Here is a 17,054-nt window from a genome sequence, read left to right as displayed (position 1 = left end):
TTAGATATGAAACAAAAATTCCATTGCAGGTGACTACCAAAATAAGGAATTACTTCTCTAAAGGATTTCAGACAACTTTAATATCATCCAGCTGTTTTCAAAACTGCAAAATGTTATAGCACATCATATTATTATAGACAGCTACATCTGTCATCATTATGGCCAAAAGTAATAAATTAGGAAGAATTCATTTTCTGCATCCTGAAAAGCTTTATTAAACCTAAATAACTTGTCTGTAATCTTACATGTATGTTCTCATGATCATATGTAAGACAACTTTTCAAGAAATTTCAAGAAAAAAATACTAGTGCTGGAAGGAAGATTGTAGTGAAAACACCAAAACAACTTATCTAATCCTGTATTTCCTCAGACTTTTATATCACTTGATAATGGGACAGTTAACCCAAATAGTAGAAGAAAGCCCACTGAAAAATTTAATAATTATATTATTAGGGGAACATTTACTAAGAAGGGTATTTTCCATGAATATACATGGGAATCTGTAGTGCTTATACAATTTTACTACACAATCTGATCTTCTGTGTACTTGCATGACGTTGATGCTGCTCAACTCCAGTTGAAGGAAACAAGAGCAGCAGATGCAAAACCTGAAGAAATTCTGATACATCTCCCAAACTTTGAGAATTCCAAGGAGCTGGGTAATTTAGACTTCTCAGACTTGCAAAATTTCAGCTGCTCTCCTATTACAGGATTTATAAAGAAACCAGACTAGTAGAAAATGCTTTTCTGTAGATTATGCCTATGAGGCAATTTCATTTTTTTAAAAGACAAAAACATTAGGCTATAATTATCATTAAGCCTTTATGTTCCCATTATCACTTATTTGAAACAGAGAGAAAAAAGAACTGTAATTTTCCAAGTGAAACCATTAGACATCCAGAAAATTACACTCAGAGAAAGAACTTTAGGCAGTGGCATAAACTGGCATTATCACACTCACTCACTGTGAGGAATCAGCTGTAGAACTTAGCTTTTGCTGGAATCTTTATTTATCCCCAATGAACCAGTTATCTGTATTCACAAGATACGTACAAGAACTGGAGTCACTCTCTCTCTTGTCCTCCTTTTGTTCTTGGATGTCTTGAAGACAAGTTTTCCCTTGCTTGGCTTCTTCTTTGAGTGATGTGTTATTGGCAGTGTCTGAAAGTCCCCCTATCAGTGCAGGGCAACATCAGAATAAAGACAGTTATGGCACTTAATAGTGTGACATTGTTCAGGGGAATAAATTGAATACAACCAGTAATTCAAAGGACTCTTATCAAGAACATTCCAATTAACAGGGAACATTTTACCACCAAATTAAAAAAAAAAAAAAAAAGAAAAAGGATTGGCTTATTATAGTATAAACACTGAAGTGATGCTTTAGAGGATGAAATTAAAGGGGTAATGGGCAACATTTCTTTTTAAATACTGAACTAAAGCACTGTTTGACTTTAATTCTGTTGCCTGGTTTATTTGATCAAAAGGTCACATCTTTTCAAGAACTCCAAGAGGCATCTAAACATGGTTTCATTTTAGTGTACAGTGTTTCTCAGAAACACTAATGTTAACAGAAATGTTAATGCATGTGATTCACATGGTTTTACTCCAGAAAGTAAAAAGATTTTAAAAATGCAGTGGCAAACATGAGTTTGTCTGCAAAAATAGATTAAAATGAAAATAATCAACATCACCCCAAAATCCCCTGCAAACATTCAAGCCACTTATCTGGTCATTCTCAAGCCAAAACACTGCCCAGGTGTAATTAATATGGTCTCTCCAGGATCAAGAGGGTCCAAGATAATTAAAAGTTTCTTTCCCCCTTTTCCCCAAAGAGGCTGCACTGATTGCTGCAGACAGGGTAAAAACCTTGTTGCTATGGTGAAGATAAGAAAATATTCTGGAATTTATGGAAGAGATTTTGGATTTCCTGAGAAGTCAGCACACATTCCAGCTGTGAGGTTTCATGCAAAGTAATCTTGAAAAATCAGATGATGTCAAAAGCAAATGCTATTAAATATATAAGTGACAGTTATTTAATTAAGAATTATTTACACTTCCTTAGTTTACATAGTCTGAGTTGCAACCAACATTGCTAAGCTCTTGTACAGTGCTTTGCATGGCTGGCTTTCAATGAAGTGGCTTATCAGGGAGCTCAGCTCCATGAAGAACAGGCAGAAATAAAGCAAAATTGTTCAAGGCCATCCATAAGGTTAATGACAGAGCCAGAAATAGGACTGGAGTCTCTGGGGTCCAGAGAAATAATCTAGCCATAAGGCCATCATATATGTTGTGTTTGTCAGGGCAAAGATTTATTTGTACACATTTGGAATCACAGAACAGCCCTGGATGGAAGGACTTTGAAAGCTGAGTCAGATGACCCACATACATTTATGAAAGTATGTTATAAAGGTCTTCCAAGGTCAGCCTGCCCTAAACTAAACTGCATTGCTGCTACTTTACAAAGTACTATTGTGCTTTACTACCAGGAAGTTATAAATACCATGGAAAGTAGTACCTTTAAAAAATATCAATTACAGGCATGGCCATATGACTATTTGATGTTCACATTATCTAAGTTTTCACTGGAAAGAAAAGGAAAGAGCCCCCAACATTTACAGCCTCACATATTATACTTATATTCTAGATAAAAACAAACATGACACTGCAGATGGTATGCAGAACCTGCAACCAGTACTGCAAACTCAAGGACTAGCTCTAGTTGCCTCTCAGCTAACATAAAAAAAGTAAAATTAAAACAGACAAGGCTGGAGAAAACTTTCTGCCAATTTTAAGACTAGTTATTAGATGAACCAGGATAATTATAACAAGTTTCAGTTCCATATTTTGTCTCTACCTCAAACAGCTGATATAATAAGTGAACAGCAGACTATTTCAGATTCAAAGGCAAAGGAGACTGCTTTTTAAAAATTATGCAGGAACTATTGCATTTTTTTTTTCTAAAACAGTTTTATCCAACTAACAAAAGAAAGATTTTTGAAATAAACTTTCTCATCAGCATGAAAAGAAAAAGCCAGAAGGATGTGAATACTTTACCAGGAACAGATGTATGTGCAGTGCTTGCTGGTAACTTTTTCAATGCTTTTTTAAACTGTGCTATTCCTAAGACAACATTCCGTATTTTCATCCAGAGGAAATAGCCACCTCGATTGCTTGAAGGCCAGGTGCTTTCCAAAACAGCCTATTTTGGAAATATCAAAATCAAGCAGTCATCTTCAGGAACAGCGAGGTGTGAAAACAGTAGCTTAAACTTCAGACTGAGTTACATTGGCAGTAATACAGCAGATTTCTAAACCTACAAAACCAAAACCCACAACATGATTCTGCCTTGCGTTTCTTCAACTTACAAGAAATGACAGAATCACACCTGAACCGCTCTGTCATTTTTCTCCCTTCCATTTGCCAAGATCAAAATGCATTTTTTTCCCCCCCATCCTCTTCATAAAACACACCTTGTTGTAGTAGCCATAGGTGATGGCGTTGGGGTCGATGCCAGCCTTCTGCATCTCGAAGAGCACGCGCACTGCCAGCACGGGCTGCCCGTACTGCCCGCACAGCTGCATGAGCACCCTGTAGCACACCTGCAAACACACACCTGTGAGCCCTGGGCTCCCAGCACGCCTGGCCCGCAATCCCACGGGCTCCTTCTGGAGCTGGGGGCTGTTTTACCTCGTCAGGTGGATCTATTTTTTTGGTGTGCATTTTCTGTAGCACATCATAGGCAGTTCTCAGAGCCCTGACTTTGGAGTGGCAGACTTTCACATAGGCAGGGAGGCAGATGAACCAAAGGCCGTAGCAGTGACGGAGCAAACACCTGGACCACATCTGGGGGATGGAGGAGTACTTCTTTGCAATTTTGTGGGCAGATTTAATTTCCTGGAAAGAAACACAGGTTATTTGTGTGTGTTTATATCTACATCACACAAAACTACATGTTAAAAACTGAACATCTATGGAAACTGCAACAGTAATATTAACAATATAATAAAGTGGGAAGGAATATGAAAGCAGTGAGAGTGATAACAAAAACAGTCACAATATTCCACTGGTAAACCCTTGCATTTCTTTAAATCTCTATTACTTTGGAAGTTAGAGTCTCTCAAAGTCCCAGGCAGTAAAAAGCAACCAAGAAGTGGACAAGGAAAATTAATGAAGAACAGTGTGAAGAAAGGGTAAGGGACAGGAACAGCACAGCAAGCAACAACCTCTACAGGGGCCTTTGTATGGTGCAGGCAAGAAGCATACCCAAAGAACAATTAACAGTGACCTTACAGTCACCAGGTCAGTGAAGAACTGAAGAACCATCAGGCTGCAGGCACTACCAGTCAGGCTTTACAGCCAAACTCAAGCTGTCCCCTTCCAAAGCACCTGACACTCCAAGAACACCAGCAAGTACCTGTTTAGTTCTTCTGAACATTGGTGATGGGCTGTTGGGGCTACTGGCTTTTGAGGACAGTTTGTTATTTGGTGCTCTGAGAAATCCTTCAGGTCGTTCAAACAATTCTAGCTTTAATACTGGAAATCCATTATAGCTGTAAGAGAAATGTGTCAATTCTGGTAAGTCAGCTCCAAAGCAAACACTTCACATAATAGCAAAGGAAATCAACTACACACTTGCACCAGTGGCTTCCCAGGAAAAAAACCACAAAAGTAAACCTTGAACAACATCACTGACAAAGTGGTTCACTAATCCCTCAGCATGGGTTCATATGCCTGCACAAACAGACTCAACCTGTTATTCAGGTTAGCAGCTTAAACTGATAAATGTATTTACTGTCATAACTTTTTCTTTAATTAATGTGTCAAATGCATTAGTATTGATTCTAGTTAATAAAATAAAATAATCTGTGTGGCTTAGTCCCCAGTGAGCATCACATGACTGAGGCTTATGAAAATCAATAGGAACAATATCAAACTATCTAAAAGATTAAATCAGATTAGATATGGAAATATTTCTCAGAATTAATGAAGAAACCAACAAACTCATCTGACATCATTACTAAATTAGTAACACTAGTTTTCAGCGATTATTGGACATGTACTCTCTCGTTCCAAAGAGTATCTGCAGTTTGTATTATTATCAGTAACAGCAGCAGGATAACAGACTGGGTCCACTAATCTCAACTTTAAGCTTAAAAGGTGTCAACAGCCAGCACAATGTAATGTGATCACTATCAGCTTTATTAAGTATTGTTTGTGTGTACACACACAAAATTAAAACTTCTAAAGAACTGGTACAACAGTCATTTCACACACATCTTTTTCTTGATCAACATAAAGGGACAGGAAAAATCTGTACTTCCTGACTTTTACAAGAACCTAGAAATTAAACTCTACAAGGGCAGCTGTTAGGATTTTGGCTGGCATCCTGCTGTGTGCTTAGGCTACCTGTATTGCAGAGGGTGCTCTTCCCCATTTGGCAGATGAGGGATCTCAGGGGGTGTTATGAAAACTGTGTGCTCACTCTTGTAGGACTCATCCAGCTCTATAAGTCGTGTTTCTCCAGTTTTGTCCATATCTACCTGGAGGAGGAAGTTAAAAGAAAAAGCAGTTACCAGGGGCATTGTATTTTCTGTTGTTAACAGCTGTATTATCAACAGGACAGAGTGTGCATTAGCTTCAAAGAACAGCACTTTAAATGAAAGGACACCTTGCAAAGCTGTAATGACAACAATAAGTGTTGCATTGGTTTTGTGAACTTCACCCAATCCAATAATGAGTGTTCAATGGTACAGTCTGAATTGCCTGTTTTCAGGTAAGTATTTTAAGGAGTATGTAAAGATTAATCCTTCTGAACACAACCATTTCTAGAACTATGTTTCCAACTGCAGCAGTAACTTGAAACTTATTTTTAAATATAAAGATATTTTCCCCTCTTTTAACCACTGAAAACAATACCAAGCTTTATCATTGTGTGATGCATACAGAAGGTACAACCAGCACCATCCACAACTGCAGTCACTTACACAGCACTTAATGTCTTGATAGTTTGCAGAGACTGCAGAAATACACATGCACTGCCAGAGAATGGAATATAAATGTGTGACCTTACTGAAGTTAAAGGGAGACAGGCACAGCTTTGTTTTTCTAATTTAAATTACTTAAATGGTTTAAATGGCAACCAAATGACAGCCAAATGGTAGAATACTTCAAAGAAATGAATAAGCAACCTGTGGAACCCAAGAATGCATGTTCTTTATGCCTTAAGAATTTGGCAACAGAGAGTTAATGTACAAAAAGAAGCATATTCCACAGTTGTCTCCCTCCAGTGAGGTGCAAATGTATCAAGTAGTTTCAGTAAAATTCTTGAATATTTAAAGTTTGATAAACATACAAAGAGGTGTCCTTAATTACACATTTTGCTGCATGAGACAGATGGAAAGCATTAGCAAATTGAACCAGCCAAGTAGCAAGAACATATGGCTCCTGAGAAGCAGCAGTAAACGAAACCTTACTTGCAATTTAAATACTTCTAAGGATGTAAAAATCCCACAGCTACAAGTTTTATCAGTGAAATATAATAAAGCCAGTAGCTTAAATGTGTGTCGAATTGAAGTAATTTTTGAATTCCTGGAAAAATGAGAACTTGTGAGACAATTACACTGTATCTTTCAGTTGACAAAATGGGTAATCAATTACAATCTGCTGCTGCTGTCTAGGACCAAATAACATGGAAGAGATTACTCTTCATCTTAAACTATTCTCACAAATTATTTAAGACAGGGCTTAGTTGATATTTTATAGATAACTAATTTCACAGTACATAAAATTTGTCTCAAGCCAGTAGTCTGTAACTACCCAGAAGAAAGCACTGTATCACCTTTCAACTCATGACTTCACTCTCTCATCCAAAAACCCTGTCAGGCACTGCTTCATGTAATAAAAGATTAAATATAAATATTGGCTTTACTGGAATAATTCAATTTTGACATCTGCTCTTGGCTACAGCTCTAGTTGGTACAGCAGTCCTTGCTACACTTCCACATTTGGACTCTGTATGTTACTGGTAAGAACAGTATCAGAAATTAGGAGAAATCAGGGAGGAGAAGCAAGAAAGAGATGAGGCAAATATATCACTGTTCAAAGAAATCCTACATGGCAACCTGCTCCCTCAGTCAGTGAATATCCAGTTTCACAAGTAATTCTAAAGCCATGGCAAATTCCAAAATCATTGCAATGCCAGTGCCTCAGTTTCCCCACCCCTATCCCTGGCACAGAAGCAGCTGTCCCATTAATAAACCTGAATAAAATCCTCACTGTCAGTAATGGAAGTTGGAGAAGCGTACGTGCATTCTGGAAAATTTGCTCTCACAGAACTGTCATGAGCATTTTTATAGTGGAAAGAAGCTGTCCAGGGCATCAAGTAGCAAAACACCTGGCACTAGGACAGACAAGTCTCTGTTTCAGCTGTACAAATGGCTACTTAACCTTTTCTAAAAGGTGAAGGCTCCAATAGCTCCATGAATTATGTGCAGTCTCACAGTGACATCAGCAACCTAAGCATGACTTTTTGAGAGAGATGTCTGAGTTCCCAGACAAGATAACTTTAGTTTAGGGCATCAACTTCAGCACCCTCATAAACTGTTCTATAAAATGAAATGCATCAGATAGAATTTGACACTTACACAGTCATTGCCTTCTGAATAAACATCCTTTTTAACATCAGCCAGAGAACTAAACTGCAGCACACAGGAAACCAAGTGCTGCTCAGCAGTTCAGTCACTAGAGTCTATTTCTGTCTAGGAGAGCTCCTGTTTCATGCACAAATTGGCACATGGCAAAGCAAGCACTACATGTTGAAGGGTTTCTAATAGAGTTATAGGATTGACTCAACATTACAGAAATGTTTGTAATTAATTCCATTTGCAAGCCATGAATACCTGCAAGTCATGCTATAGAACTGGGAAGCAGAGTTTTGAAAACTGTTACTACTCAAATATTGAGACTACCAAAAGCTATAAAGAGCATTAAATATCATGCTTTTATATTTCTCTCAAACTTCACTGTTTTCAGACTTCTTTTCAAAACAGCTCCTTTTAGCTCTTTTGCACTTCCATGGAAAAAAAACAGTCATAAACAGGAACTGTAAATAGCAGTTATCAGTCTTCAGTATTAATTCTCATGGAACAAAAAGCAGGTGACCTGCTTTCCAGGAAATCCCAGACAACTGCATCCTGTTAAGCAGCAGTGTCCCACAACAGAGTGGTACAGGTAGCCAGTAAGATGACAACGAGGTGTGGAATTTCTTATAACATCCATAGGAGTAGGGATGTGAGATTCTGGGTTTCAGTTCAGTCCTCCTTCTTGCACTTCTTACAAGAAGCCAGTATTTGAGAAGGTTACATACCAGTGAAAATTAGCACCTCTAATTTGTTCCATGATGTTATATTTACATTCAAGAATTTGAAGCAAAAAATGGAATCAAGCCCAACAAAAAAGGAAAACTGAAGGCACAATGATGAGAAAATAGGAAAGCAAAAGCAAAAACAAACTTGCATTTCAAATACATTCTGGTGGATAAGGTAGACAACAGCAGACGTTAAACACTGTATGCACACCAAGACCTGCTTACTTTATCCACACAGTCATCAAAGAAGGCAAGGCTGGCATCCTTGTCACTGACAAAAGAACATTCCTCAATGAAGCGAATGAACATCTGGGTTTTGGTCATCAGGGTGTAGAACTTCTGATGGGAACGGTCTCTGCTCTTCAGGAACCCTGCAGAGTGCAGTCAGCAGCATTGTCAGAAAGCCCAGAAGGGAAAAGCCCTCACCAGAACTCACTGTCCTACTTATGTGCAAAAAGCTTCCTGCAATATTTGCTACTACTGTGCAATTTTGTCTGCACTTACATTTCCCCGACCATTTACAACACTAACATGCCAATGTTTTATTCTGTAGATAAAAGAGAATAAAAAGCAATAAACTAATACACACAAAACAAGTTTATAACTTTTCACCTTGCAGTTCAAAGAGAGAACTTGCATCTGTGGCTGTTTCAGAGGGTGCCTCCGTTATTGGCCTGAGGTAAGACCTGTAACCTTTTAGGATTGAAGCCATGAAACAGAGAAATGCTTCCTGGATCTCCAAATCTAACAGATGCAATTTCTTCCCGGAATTAAAATCATAATCATTCATTGCCAATTCCATTAATGCATCTTCTCTTGGTCGCTGTTGCACTGCGAACAAAACAACATTATAGTGTTTTACTTTTTTCCCCTCTCAATATTGGTCTAAAATATTCTCTTTAACTTACTAGATTCAGTGATTACTGAACTCCATTACATTTGAGATAAGTTAAAATATAACCAAATTCACTCAGGACATGAGACAGTGGATTCAGCTTGACCTTCTGTACCTCATGTATCTGTGGATAACAGCAAAAGCAGGATGCACTGGCCTGGTCAGCACAGGACTTACTGCAGTACCAGAGAACCAGTGTGGACAGAGCTTTAAAAAGCCCTCAAAGAAATCTGTTTGTGAAACCATGAGAAAATTTAGCCAGGAGCTGATTACAGAAGCATATTTTCAGGACAAACACATGGATAGGATGTATTATTTTTTGATTGTGCCCTTCATTTCAAAAAGCAGACAATGCACATTAAATACTGACACACACAGAAAATCACCACTTAGAGGCAAAGTGGAGCCATTGAAACACAGCATTGCAAAACGCTGCTACAGACAAAATGCGGCTCCAGCAAAATCTGTTCTTTAATTAAGTACATGTATCAACATTTTAAAGCCATCAGATCTCTAGCTGAGACTTCACTGCCACACACAGTTTGGTAACATTCTAATAATGTCTCAGGAAAGTGAAAGGATGGTTTTGTCACTGTCATTCCACATCATATAATTATAGCCAACCTTACCTCAATATCATTTTTAAGCAACTGACTCTGTAATAAGATTTAAGTTCACTACCACTCTATTTTTACATACAGAACATAAGGTTTAGAATGTTTTCTAAAAAAGCCCTTCCAGAAAAATGTATCAAAATTTTGAAGCATCAGATACTTTTCATCACCCATCAGCTATACACTTCTTTTTGCAGCACATCCCAATAAACTTCTGTTTCTGTACATTCTAATCAGGAGACAAATTCTTGTGAGCTCAACAGCCAGGATTGTGTAAACAGCCTTTAAAAAAAAGTGCTTTCTTTTCATGAATTTCACTAAACCACCCCTACCCATTTTTCTCAAATCAAGGTTCAATCTACCTTGCTCTGCAATATTTGAGGATTCTATCAACATCCACTTTTTACTTAGAGATGTGCAGTAATTGTACCTTACATTTAAACCCCTAATGTTTATAAAACACTTATCATTTCCATCTTAAATTTTTAGGTGAGGTACTATTAGCTTGAGTGTCAAAGTTACACCAATTTCAATTGCCAAGACATCAGCAAACTTTGAGGATGAAAACAAAAAAAAGTCTTTATTAGGTCCTGGCCTACTCTTTGCTTTGCTTTCCTATTCCCTTCTCTTAGAAACTCTGTTCTTTTTTTTTTTTTTTTTTATGAGGCTAACATTAATAGGAAGGGATCTCTATTAAATACTGCCTTCATATATATGTGAAGTCTCCTCTGTCCCAGAATCCCCCACATCGTTTCTAATCTCTGGGTTTAGAGCACAGATTCTCCCATTCTGTAAAAATAAATGTTTAGTGGAACTAACAACTTTGGAACATATTTAATTAGCTACATTTATCTGTTCTTGTGGCACACTGTGCCCAGTGTAAAGCTTACTATGACCTTTCCCACTCACATTCTGCCAGTTGCTGATATAAAGTATTCAAAGTGTTCATCAGATTTTTACAAGGTTTCTTTGGTAGGATCTTCCATGCAATAGTTTTCTTGTCTCCAGTTCTGGAAAGGGAAAAAAAAAAAAAAAAAAAGCATTCACTGGAATGTGTTCAGAGATTGTTCCATCACACCAGAGCAGGAGGTTTCACTCCATTAAAACTGGACTGAGAAGGATTGCAAACCAACTAACAAAGTCAAATTTGATTTACTGTGTGGAGATCTGATCAGAGCTATCCAACCAGTGCCCCATATTTCAGAGTGATGATTACACTGCCACATTCTTCAGCACTGAAACCAATCCAGTTACAACTCACCAGAGATGGATTAATGGTACTAAACACCTGTTACTGCACCAGCAACCACCACTCATGCCACATTCTGAGCTCTAATTACTTAAACTGGCAAGGACAGAAGGAAAAGAAATGGAAAGAAAAACTAAAATACCCCTCCAAGTTTTGCCATAAAAGCCAGTTTTTGCTTTTGAAAAGAGGAAGGAGAAAAAAACTAACAGAGAAGAAAAACTGTTGATGAAAACTTACTGAGAAATTGTGTTGGTGTCCAGGTCAACACAGCTGACATCAGGTGGGGGGTCATAGAGATCAAAGTATCTGGAATCAATTCCCACTATGAACGGGCACGGGGCACTCAGCACATCTGCCAGTGCCAAGGGACAGAGAGGAATATATGGGCAAGGCCAGTGGAAGGGAAATATCATCTTGGAAAACATGCAGAGACAAAAACACAGGTTAAACATGTGCAATACAGCCTGTGCAGGAGTAAACCACACTTCACTAACTTCAAAATTATTTAACATGGCAGATTGCTATTACTGAGACTGTAGATGTAGATTATTAATTAGAAAGCACATTAATTTCTCTAAAATTCAGTGTGTAGGAAAAAACTCTTCAGAATCACAGCTTGCACAGAGAGGCAGCAAACAACGCTTAGTGATGACAGGCAGGGAAAATCATGCATTTAAAATTCCATAGGAATTTTGTGCTAGTTGGGAAAATCAAGAACTCTTATTTAATGCACTGTGATGATCAAACACTTATATACAATATTTACACAAAAATCAACAACAATTTATTGGCTATCTTCATAGGATATCATTACAACAGTAATTTTTCTCTCTAGTGATTTTTATTTTAATTCTTATTTTTAAGCAACCTCTAAGTTTAACAGCACTAATACTAAATCTAGATTTTATCTCAGAAGCACTCTTTCTGTCCTTTTGCAGATGTATGACTAAAAGCTGGTACTTACAGAGACCAATGCCTCTGTCACACTTGTGAGGACAGAAGGTCGCAATGAGTGGATAAGGATTTTATGTTCTGTCACAGCAAACACCAACAGAGTTACTGCATTTTCAGGTCCTAAATTCTGAAGTAGTGTAGAAAACTTGCCACCACTGTTACAGGACATAAACACAATGGTGAGTTACAAGGGACAGTAAAAAAAAGAAAAGTTGGATAATAAAATAAATGGAAATCTGCAAATCTTTCTTTTAGAGAAGATTACTTGGTAGAATACTTGGCACACTTCACTGTCCAGTGAGGAATGATTATTTCTCAACAGCAACCATGATTCCTTGAGACATGACACAGTCTAGACTATTTTCAGGACACAGGCATGACAATTTTTCTTTCTGAGAAGCAATTTACAGGAGACAACATGTGTTTCTTTAATCAGTCTCCTGCACTGATTGACATGGAAGTCAAGACAGTAATAGAACTCCTTTAACTCCCTTCCAAAACAAGACTGAACTATCTTGGGAGCCCAGGGATGAACTCCTAGAAAGGGGGATCTAATAATATATATTCTTCCTCAAGAACCACTACAATGATTTTAAACCCCCCAAAATACATTATTAATTGTGCGTCCTTGTCAGGGTGCAGGTCTAATCACATGAATAAACTTCAGATCTACCAGGTTCCAAAGGCACCAGACAAGGTGAGTTAATTTACACAACTGCAACTCAAAATAGCAAATCTTTTCCATAACACAAATCAGAACACATCTCACAATTAACAAGATACTGCTACTTGCCTCAGTGGGAGTGGTGATGACACAGGTTGGCTAAGAATCAAGTTATCATGTGGAGATAGCTGGGAAAAGATTTTAAAATATATTATTTTTATTCTGAACTTTGGAAATATTTATAAGAAATTAAACAACTATAACAAAGAACACTTAAAAATATTTCAAATTAAGCTGAATCTTGTATACCCCAGTAGTGTATCACTCTAAGAAGTGCTGTGCAATGATATCAGGATCTTTTAGTAAAAACTGGGCAAAGCATGATCTTCCTTTCTTGGCCAGAACTGAATACATTGCATATTCATAAAGAAGATTTTAAACTAACTAATGCTGCAAAAATTTGAATATATTAGCTGCTGAAAAATGAAGCCTTCTGTACTTTAAGGGCTGTAAGAACCCATATTTCATACACAGCTTTCAGGAGCTAGGGGGAATTCCCTCTGGGTTTAGGGGTAGAAAGAGGGATAAAAATTCATAAAGGGGAGAGATGGCAGGTCATAATGTAAAGCTGTATTTTCTTCAGAAGACATATGAGAATTAGGCTCTTGGCTGGTAGAAACTGCTCAGCTCTGATAGAATCTTTAAAATGTGCATTAGTTGAAGATACAAGAAGATGCTACTCAATCACATTTCTTTCTTAGGGTGACATGGCATCAAGCAAATCATTCACGTATTCAGCACAAATAGGAAGACTCAGGGAAGTACAAGAATAGCAATAGACAATCAGTTTATCACTGCCCAGCTGATGTTTCCAGCCATGGCAAACCCAGGGTAACAAGATACCAGGTGGTTTAATCCTCCTGCATTTTCTGTTGTTTAAAAGCAGTAATAACTCAGCCACAGCAACTTGTACAACTGAGCTGCCAGTGCAGACCATTTTTAGTAACATTTCAGGTTTGAGTGTGTTTCACCTTAGACCCACTGCAGGTGACCAGGAAATAGAAGCCAGCCATCAAGACTGATGACTTAGAAGCTCAAAGTCACCTAATGCTGTGCCTGGAGAGCCACCAAACACAGGGAATTAAGGAGAGTCTGCAATGCTGTTTCCCTGCATGTCTCACATCCCACTTCCCTGACAAATGTGGATGGCCACACCACAAGCTGCATTTGTCAAGTAAGTCACCTTGGGAGCAGCAGCACCATTAGCTTGTGCAGTGGAAGAATTCAGAGGACTCATTTTTCCAGCCTGAGGCAAACCTTCATAAACCACCCTCTGAAAGGAAGCATCAGCCTGACGTCCTCTGACTCCTGTGCTTCAGCAAAAGCACATAAACACAATTAAGCATCTATTCAAGGGCCACATCTCCCTCAGGCAGAAGGGGCACTTATTACCCCCCTTCCCCAGAGGGAGAAACATTACTCCACACGCTCTTGAAGTCTGCAGGTTGTGATACATTAGCACAGCAACCTCTGCTCAACGAGGGGATGCAGGACACCGAGCCCAGCAGATCCCAGGTCAGAAGGAACCCATCAACACTGGCAGCTGGAAGCTGGCAAATGGGAACATTCCACAGTGTTTTACTAATGGCTATCATCTCTTTGAGACTTAGAAGTTTAACTGCTTAGCAAAAGACTACCACATTTTCCATTAACAGGCTTCAGAGAGAAACCGAATCCTGAAAGCTTGTCATTTTCAATGCAGGCATTTCTCACTAATTTTGAGGAAAGATCTAAGGTACAATCACCTGTGATTTTATTCAGTGCAGTTTCTAACACAGCTTAAGTCCCTGGAAGCAGCTGGAAGGAAGAATTTATTCACAGATCTCAATTACCACTGCCTGCTGTAAAAGCAGTGTTTTCTCCATCTGCACTATCAGCTCCTAAAGCTGTATTAATTTAATGCACAAAACATTTTGAAAATAAGGTAAAACAAGGCATAATTTTCACATCACTTTTATCTAGATCTTCAGACATTGTTCCAGGATATAAACCCATATATACTTTGACAAAACTCCCTAAAATTTCAGACAAAAAAAATTCAAAGCTTTTCTCTAAACTCAATTATAATCTCTAATTAGGTGTTCAGTGTTTCCTAGCACAAACATTTTTTTGAATATGAATAAAAAACCCCCAAACCTAAAACAAGAAGTAAAAATGCTGGGTTTTGAATTGAACTTTAAAATCATAAGAAAAGGGACAGAAGTGCCTGATACAGTTTCAGTATAACTGTTCTCTAATCTCTGTTCAGTAACAGTAATAAATATCACTCCTTTAAAATACACTAAAGAGGATCTTCAATATTCAGTACATGCTATAAAGACATAACCCAGGACTGTATTTGCCCTGAAAGACTTCACCACCATATGGGCTATACAATTAAGGCTCAGAACTGCACAGGGCTCTCCATATTTTATGTTATACAAGTAATAACAGAGAATAGCATCATTTTCTAACTATTTAATCAAAACCACAATTGGTAGAATACTATGATTGCAACAGAGCTCTCTTTTCTCTGCAATAAAAATTTTAACACCTCTCTACCTATTTTGCCTCTTTAGGTTAAGTAAATAAAGAGATTTAATAACACTTCAGAAGTCCTCGAGACCAGGACTTTTTTCTTTCCTACCAACAGTGACAGGGCTGAAATTTCAAAGAGCAGGTAGCAATTCCTGTGATTATTTCACTGCCACACAGCCCTGCAGAGAGGACAGAGCAAGGGCCACGTTTGATAAAGGGGCTGTTACTGGGTGTGGCTCTTGCAGTTCTCACTGAGAGCACAAAGCCCTTTGGGAAGAGGGGCAATCACTGATTCAAAACCAGTTCACATCTGGTTTTAGTTTTATTTATTTATTTTACTCTCAGTCTTCATACAGTAGCAAGAAGAAAATAGTTCTAAAGCTATTGCAAAAGTCAGGCTAGATGCTGACTTGGAGTAGTTTTTCATTAATTTCCATATACTCTGAAATAAAAGTTCTAAGCTCACTAAACAGCTTCTTGTAATAACTCACTGAAGTCATTAACTAAACTGGAAACAGAATTTTTACAGATTTCTCACATTATGTGTATGAATTTAGGAAAAAGAAATCCTGAACAAAAATCATTTGGGCACAAAAATTACATTTTCCATTTATTAACCTGCTTTATCTTCACCTTAGATACAGTTATTAAAGAAAATTACACTTACCTGAACTAGAATTCTTGGCCTCTGAGGGGATGGAAAAGGTACTTTATGCATGAAATGGGAAATATGTCTACAGGAAAAGAAAAATACTGATTTAGTAGAAATTAAGCTTAAATTACTTCACCTCAAGACAAAATTTTTGACAGTAAGAGAAATTATTATATAAAAATGGCACATACTCAGAAAACAGAGCAAAAAATCCCAGCACCTAAACCCTATTGGGATATTCTGACCTTGAAAACCTATTTTTCTAGTGGTCACAAGAAAATGGGAGGGCAGATTCTCTTTCAGAATACAAACTCTGTTTATGAGATTGACAAACTACAAGGAGGTTGTTTTTTTTCATTTGTAAAGTAGAAATATTGATATTTGAACATCACAGTCCCTTTTTAAAATCCTGCCTCTGACAGAGTTTGAAATAGCACTAAACCTCAGAGACCAGAACTGGTTACTTGCAAAAAATATTCATAGCTGAATATCAAGGAGAATCATAGAGCTCATCCATTTTCTTCAGTTCTAAGTACAAAATGTTATATAAAATTGCTGATGAAAAAGCTTTAAAGTTCTTTCACATACTACAGATACAGAAAAATGTTTTTAGAATTTGACAAGTTCTCAGTTTCATGAATTGATTAAACTTGCACAAGTTCTAGAAGTGTAATTCTACAGAATAGACACTTTCACATTAAAAGAAGCTACATGGGGTTAAAAACCCATGAGAAACAGGTACTCCATCCTAAATTTCACCTTACAGCATATACTTTACCTGGATTTCTACAAATGTTATCAGTATTATGACACATTTGGAAGAAATTCAAACCCACAAATAAGCATTGATTTGGGTTTTGTTTTATTACCCGTGTATGAAGCTGGTGGCTGAAGTATGGAATATGCCACACAACAAGGCAAAGCTGCTGTTTGCAGCAGCTGGGCTCACTGAAAATGTTCAGGCAAACAGAAAAACCTTCATCATCATTAAAACAGCCAAAGGAAGTAGGCTGGATGCTACAGTAGAATCCTATATTTAAATTATCCACAGTAAACCGACCAATTTACAAATCACAGAAAT

At 37.6% G+C, this 17,054-nt stretch overlaps 1 protein-coding gene across 5 annotated transcripts in view; it reads right to left on the bottom strand.

The window, feature by feature from the left end:
• Positions 1 to 17,054, bottom strand: part of DENND4A (DENN domain containing 4A) — a 48,628-nt gene that overhangs the window by 13,054 nt on the left and 18,520 nt on the right. For all 5 annotated transcript variants that reach the window (XM_041468737.1, XM_041468740.1, XM_041468736.1 and 2 more), the window contains 13 exons: positions 15,989 to 16,055; positions 12,874 to 12,932; positions 12,091 to 12,235; positions 11,364 to 11,539; positions 10,787 to 10,887; positions 8,981 to 9,199; positions 8,594 to 8,739; positions 5,410 to 5,543; positions 4,418 to 4,553; positions 3,691 to 3,897; positions 3,474 to 3,602; positions 3,058 to 3,202; positions 1,054 to 1,173 (listed from right to left, as the gene is read on the bottom strand). In XM_041468737.1, coding sequence (XP_041324671.1) covers positions 1,054 to 1,173; positions 3,058 to 3,202; positions 3,474 to 3,602; positions 3,691 to 3,897; positions 4,418 to 4,553; positions 5,410 to 5,543; positions 8,594 to 8,739; positions 8,981 to 9,199; positions 10,787 to 10,887; positions 11,364 to 11,539; positions 12,091 to 12,235; positions 12,874 to 12,932; positions 15,989 to 16,055 — 1,784 coding nt within the window. The remainder of the gene's footprint in view (positions 1 to 1,053; positions 1,174 to 3,057; positions 3,203 to 3,473; positions 3,603 to 3,690; positions 3,898 to 4,417; positions 4,554 to 5,409; positions 5,544 to 8,593; positions 8,740 to 8,980; positions 9,200 to 10,786; positions 10,888 to 11,363; positions 11,540 to 12,090; positions 12,236 to 12,873; positions 12,933 to 15,988; positions 16,056 to 17,054) is intronic.

This window comes from Pyrgilauda ruficollis, unplaced genomic scaffold (genome assembly GCF_017590135.1).
Source record: "Pyrgilauda ruficollis isolate IOZ18807 unplaced genomic scaffold, ASM1759013v1 scaffold23, whole genome shotgun sequence".
Lineage (NCBI taxonomy): Eukaryota > Metazoa > Chordata > Aves > Passeriformes > Passeridae > Pyrgilauda > Pyrgilauda ruficollis.
The sequence above is the reverse complement of the archived record's forward strand: the minus strand, read 5'-3'. Positions and strand labels throughout refer to the sequence as shown.